Source organism: Naegleria gruberi, assembly GCF_000004985.1.
Source record: "Naegleria gruberi genomic scaffold NAEGRscaffold_37, whole genome shotgun sequence".
Taxonomy (NCBI): Eukaryota; Heterolobosea; class Eutetramitea; order Acrasida; family Naegleriidae; genus Naegleria; species Naegleria gruberi.
The window spans coordinates 370,611-376,994 of NW_003163290.1; the positions used below are offsets into that span (position 1 = coordinate 370,611).

Consider the following 6,384-nt stretch of genomic DNA (forward strand, 5'->3'; position numbering starts at 1 on the left):
ATTTCTTCTATTCAGATTCAGTTGGTTCACTAGTGGTACCAGAAGTATTATTATTAGAATTGGTAGGAGGACTATTTGAATCATCAATATCATTATAAGATCTAGTATTACCTAATAAATCAGCAATGACACCTTTCAATGGTTCCACTTCTTTTTTATCAATTAAATCAAATTCATTAACAAAACACATAAAATGTTTAAAAGCAGTATTTAAATGTCTATCTAAATTCAATTGTTGAGCATCTTTAAAATGATTGTAATACATGTGAGCATAAACTCTAAACATTCTTTTAAAAATAGTTTTAACAATAGTTAAGAATGATTTTGGAAATTTAGTTGGATCAGAAGGGAATGCATTTTCATCATTTACAATATGACAAATCCAATCCATTAATAAAGCAACATATTCAGGTGCAGATAATTTTGTTGCTTTTTTATAATCTTTACCATCCATCCATAAATATTCATATTTATCACCTGCACACATTATTGGACAAGTATCACGTGTACAATTTTCACCTAAACTACCATATAATAAATTTGTAGTATTATAAAAATCAACTGTATTAATAGCTAACCATTCATTCAAATTTTCATCTTGTGGTAATTTGACTGCTTCCGTTAAATCTCCACTTCCAAGTGTTTCTTTTTTATATTTATGTAATGTATGTTGATTACTACCTTTAATAAATTTATGTTTTGGACGAAATGTCTTGTTACGATCAAGTGCGTTTTTTAAATTATTAACAATATTTGACATTTTTTTATATTATTATTATTATGATGATGTGGATGTTATGAATGTTATGATGTGGATGTTTGTATGTTGTTGTAGTTTGTTGATAGAATATTATAATTATTAGTAAAATGTATTATTCAATATGATAATGATGATGACTTGGGGGAATGAAAATATTTTTCAATACAAAAAGAAGGAGTGGAGGAACTTGAGGTAGTGTATTGGTGAATTTTTTTCTAGAGATTTTGATGGCTTTTCATAAAAAGGCTTTTTTCATTTAACATCAATGCAAAACTCACTAGTTCGTACAATATGTGATTTTATTGTTCCGCCCCCATTCATCATAATTATGAATCTTCATTGAATCTTGGTGATTCCTATTTGTTTATCGTTTGAAAATGACTGTTCGTTACTAAAAACCAATCAAAAGTTTATTATTACAATATTCAAATTCATATTATTACAATGAAAATATCTACTGAAATTAAATATTAGTATGATGATAATTCATTTGCCATGGAGCTAATGTATGATTATGATATGATATAATTGATTGTTGTTCATTTTGATTATTTTGTATATTAGCAGATAAATATGGATTAATTTTAATTAATTGTAACATGAATTGTTTAAATATATTTGTATTATTAAATATTGAATATATTGTTTTAATTATATTATTAAATGTTATTGTATTATTTAATATTTTATTTATATTTTTATTATTATTAGAATTATTATTACTATTATTAATATTATTATTTATATTATTATTATTATTATTACTTGTATTGGGATAATTATCAATATTATTATTATTAAATGAATCATTAAATAAATTATTATTATTAGATAATGTATTATCAATTTTACTTCTATTATTATTAGATAATTTATTATCAATTTTATTAATTATTTTATTATTAATATTATCAATTGTATTATTTGTATTACTATTTATATTATTATTTATTTTAGTGATTGTTGTATTTGTTGTTGGATTATTTTCCTTATTATTATTTACATATTTATTCTTATTAATATTATTAACTAAATTATTATAATTTCTAAAATTAATATCATTTTGTAATAATCTAATATCAGTATTATTATTTACAATATTTAATATATCATTTAATATATCATTCTTTATTTTTAATCTATTAATTTTATTATCATCATGTATGTTATCATTGTCATCAATAATTGTATTATCATTATTTAATTCATTTGAAAATATTCTCCTCCGATGTTGTTGTTTATTCATCATTTTCATGATGAAAGGTGTTGTGTTAAAAGAAACAATTTTTTTTAAAAATGTCATTTAAAGATTGAAACTATTTAAAAGTTGAAGAAGGAATTTAATAATCCCTTAATATATTGCAAAAGAGGTAAATATAAAATTTATTTACAACTTGGCAGAAGCCTTCTTGATAGCATTTCTAAAGAGAAGAGATTGAACTCTACCAATAATAGCAGAATCACTGTTAGCCATTCTCATAGATGGACCAGAGAGTCTTTGACAAGCAGCTGGCAAAGTGAAAACAGCAGAAGCTGGCTTTTGATGAATCCAATTGAAGAATTCTTCAATAACATAACCACTACCAACACCAGCAGCCTTAGTAATAACTGAAACTGGAATGTTAGTATTTGGAGCATAGGAAATCTTGGCTTGGAATCCGAAAACCTTTTCTTCATAGACATCAACCTTCAATGTACCACCCAAAACATCAGATCTATCATGATGATTTAATATTAATATAAAAATAATAATATAATAGTATTAATAATGTTAATAAAATTAAAATAAAAAAACAAACCTAGCATAAGTAGCATTTGATGAAATACAGAATGGTTGTTGAGGTTGAGAGAGAACAATAACATTACAAGTACCAGTAACGATGTCATAAGTGTATGACTTCATAGTGTTATAATTAAGATAAACACTAACATTTCTGCTGACTGGTTCTCTTACGAGCATATCAATTCTAGTCAAACCAGCATCAGCATCAACGTACATGGTTTGAGTATCAAAGAAATCTCTCTTTGGTTCAAAAACTCTGACACGAGTTTGGAATGATTTATCAAAGCAGTGTTGGGTTTGAGCACTGGCAAAAACAATAAGGCAAGCCAAAGCAAAGAGTGCGGTAACAATCTTGATCATTTTTTTTTAAGGGGAAAGAATATTTGGTTGTTTTTTTGGACTTTTAATGTCGGAGCCTCAATTTTACAATCAAAAAGACGACCTTATTGACTATCACATACTGCTGATGAATAATGGAGGCAACGGAATGGAATTTGATGCCCTTTTTTGATTGGACTCGGAGCTTCTGATGAGATCCTTAATAAATTTATTGTATAATTAATTAATCAATTATTATTTTTATATTATTATGGATGAATTTAGAGTGAAGAATGAACCATTTTTTGGATTCATTTAAATGAATCCAAAAGAAAGTTGAATTACAGTTTGTTGAAGATATTCGTTAATTTAGTTTGAGTGGAATTATTGTCTTGGCATGTTTTTTCGAAAGATTTTTGATCAGCATAGATCCAGCTTCTATGAGAAACATCTCTTAACATTTATTCATCAATATAAATTGATAGGGCTTTCCAATAGATATCTATCAATCAAAAAAATGTCGTTTAATCAACAACAACAACATGAACAACAATCACCACCTCCAAATCAACAACATGAATCATCATCATATCTATTTAATAATATAATCAATAATAATAATAACAATACACTATCATCATCATTTAATCTTCAACATCATAATACTACTATTAATACCATCAATAATAATACAATTAATAATAATAATATATATTCAAATAATGTATTATCAGAATTAAATACACCTTCCTATGCAAATATAAATTTTTCATCACCTAATATTAAAAAAGAAATTCTATTAATGATTGCAGGTTATTTACATTCAGAAGGTTATAATACAAGTGCATTAACTTTATTAGAAGAATGTCAAGTCTCACAAAAAAAACAAGATACTAACCATTTATTAATTGAACAATTATGTTCTGATATGAGAGATGGTAATTGGAATCAAGTTGATAATATTTTACAAGATTTATTAAATAATTTAAATAATTTAAATAATTCTAATCAATTAAATAATATAAATAATAATAATTCTAATAATTCTAATAATAATATAATAATTAGTAAAAATACAATATATTTAATATATAAACAATATTATTTTGAATTAATTGAAAGTGGAGAATATCAAAAAGCATTTAATATTTTAAATAAAAGAATTAAACCAATTAAAAATGTAATTACACGTGAAGAATTTTCAGATTTATGTTTATTATTAACTTGTAAAAATGTTAATGAAGTTGAAAGATTTTCAGAATTTACTTTAAATCAACAACAAGATTTTTATTCTTTATCTAGTAGTAGAGATTTATTAATACAAGAAATTTTAAATCAAAATTTAATTGATCAATCAAATTATCCAAATTTAATACCACAAAATAGATTAATTGAATTATTAAATCAAGCTATTAATTTTCAAACTTTAAATAATTATTATAAAAATAATTTAAATAATAATATAAATATAAATAATAATATAAATAATTTAAATATAAATAATAATAAAACAATTATAACAACATTATTAAAAGATTATGAAACATTAAATATACCTAATAATTTATTATATACATTTAATGGACATGAAGAAAATGTAAAATCAGTTGAATTTATTGGTAAACAAGGTTTATATTTAGCAAGTGCATCATCTGATAATACTATTAAAATATGGGATACTATTAATAGAAATTTATTATTAAATTTAAATGGACATGTTAATAGAATTTGGGATTTATCATCAAATCAAAATGGTAATTTATTAGCTTCTGCTTCATCTGATGGTACTATTAAAATATGGGATGTTAAAAATTTAATTGATAATATTAATAATAATTATATTAATAATAATAATATAAATAATAATAATAATATATTATCAATTGAACATTTTAAAAAGAATATAAAATCAGATTTATATTGTGTTGAATTTTCATCAACATCTGATAGTATAGTAACAGGTGGATATGATAATATAGTTAGTTTATATGATATCAATAGAAATCAAATAATTAAAAGATTTGAAGGACATACATCATCAGTATGTTCAGTTGTGTTTTCATCAACATCTTCATCTTCATCATCTTCATCATCAAACATCATGTAATTCTAATTCTAATATAATAATAAGTGGAAGTAAAGATAAAAGTATAAAATTATGGGATATAAAAAGTGGTGATTGTATATTAACAATTGATAAACATTTAGGACAAGTAACAAGTTTACAATTAAATCAATTAGGTGATAAATTATTATCATGTTCAAAAGATAATTTAAATAGATTATGGGATTTGAGAAAAATTGATCAAAATCAAAAAATATTACAAAAATATAAAGGACATCAAAATGCATATAAAAATTTTATTAGATGTCATTTTGGTACATGTGAAAGAATTGTAATGAGTGGAAGTGAAGATGGTTTCATTTATATTTGGGATACTTTATCTGGTCAATTATTACAAAAATTAAATTCTTCATCTTCTTTAAATGGTTTAACTGTTTTTGATGTTGATTTTAATTCACATCAAAATTTAATTGCATCTGCTGCTGAAGATACAAAAGTTAGATTATTTAATTATTCTACTACTCATAATAATATAATGAATGATAATAATAATAAAAAATAGACTATTTATTAATGACAGCAATTTATCTCTCAATTAATCTTTATTGAGTTAAATACAATTGGAGTTTTAGAGAAAATTTCAATAGCAAGAATTCTTTATCATCACCAGCCCGCGTAGCAGAGTGGTCAAATGCGTAAGACTTAAGATCTTATCCCGAATGGGTTCGTGGGTTCGAACCCCACCGCTGGCAGCCCCTTTTAATCTCTCATCTCATGCCTCTATGTGATTCCCTAAGTACTAGTTCAAATAGGATTTTATTAATGTATACATACAGGGGGGGTTTAACAGAAATTAATGTTGTGGTGGAGTGAGTAATTGTACAAAGTGTTTTTTTTCTTTTTCTTTTCTTTTACTACATCCCTCCTTGTAAGAATCTAATGGTGTTTCCTTAAAGCTATTTCTCTCATCCAATTTAAAATCGCCAAGAGAAACAAGATATTCACTCACATTATAATGGTTATAATAAGCTGCATAATGGAGACCGTTCATATCTTGTTGGTCCATGTCATCACTTTCAAAATATTCATGTTCAATCAAATACTCAACAATCTCTAAGTTTCCACACAAACAAGCAGAAAGAAATAATGAAAGGTTTCGATTCTTATTAAAACGAGTCTTAATGTTTTGAATAATATTCTTCTTTGCCAAATTCTCAATTTGTTCTGTGGTAATGAATGCAACATCACTAGAAAAGGACAAAATTGTATTTTGATTGCTATTTTCAAGCTCTTTTTCCAATACTGGTTTTCTTAATTGTGCATAAACTTGGTACAATCTTTCGAGTTCTTTCAAGTCAACATTCTTCATATCAGGATATTGTTTTTTGAAAGTGGAATATAAAACAGGAGTGTGATATAAGAGATTTTCAATGTTGGAAGTTCGCAGATGTAGCAATG

The 6,384-nt window shown here is 24.4% G+C and overlaps 4 protein-coding genes and 1 non-coding gene across 5 annotated transcripts; 2 read left to right on the forward strand and 3 right to left on the reverse strand.

Moving 5' to 3' along the window:
- Nucleotides 1–7: 7 nt before the first annotated feature.
- On the reverse strand, nt 8–760 carry NAEGRDRAFT_70019 (uncharacterized protein; the record flags this gene model as incomplete). The annotated part of the gene is made up of 1 exon (XM_002674961.1): nt 8–760. One exon carries the CDS (start codon nt 758–760, stop codon nt 8–10), a length of 753 nt encoding a protein of 250 aa, XP_002675007.1.
- A 1,387-nt stretch (nt 761–2,147) lies between these two features.
- Nucleotides 2,148–2,903, reverse strand: NAEGRDRAFT_70020 (uncharacterized protein; the record flags this gene model as incomplete). Its single annotated transcript, XM_002674962.1, has 2 exons — nt 2,148–2,475; nt 2,560–2,903. 2 exons carry the CDS (start codon nt 2,901–2,903, stop codon nt 2,148–2,150), a joined length of 672 nt encoding a protein of 223 aa, XP_002675008.1.
- Nucleotides 2,904–3,378: 475 nt separating this feature from the next.
- On the forward strand, nt 3,379–4,968 carry NAEGRDRAFT_70021 (uncharacterized protein; the record flags this gene model as incomplete). Its single annotated transcript, XM_002674868.1, has 2 exons — nt 3,379–3,928; nt 4,397–4,968. 2 exons carry the CDS (start codon nt 3,379–3,381, stop codon nt 4,966–4,968), a joined length of 1,122 nt encoding a protein of 373 aa, XP_002674914.1.
- Nucleotides 4,969–5,595: 627 nt separating this feature from the next.
- Nucleotides 5,596–5,678, forward strand: NAEGRDRAFT_t435. The gene has a single exon. It is a non-coding gene; the product is annotated as a tRNA-Leu (tRNA).
- A 45-nt stretch (nt 5,679–5,723) lies between these two features.
- NAEGRDRAFT_80510 (ankyrin) lies at nt 5,724–6,384 on the reverse strand. Its single transcript, XM_002674963.1, has one exon. It carries the CDS (start codon nt 6,293–6,295, stop codon nt 5,780–5,782), a length of 516 nt encoding a protein of 171 aa, XP_002675009.1. The 5' UTR covers nt 6,296–6,384; the 3' UTR covers nt 5,724–5,779.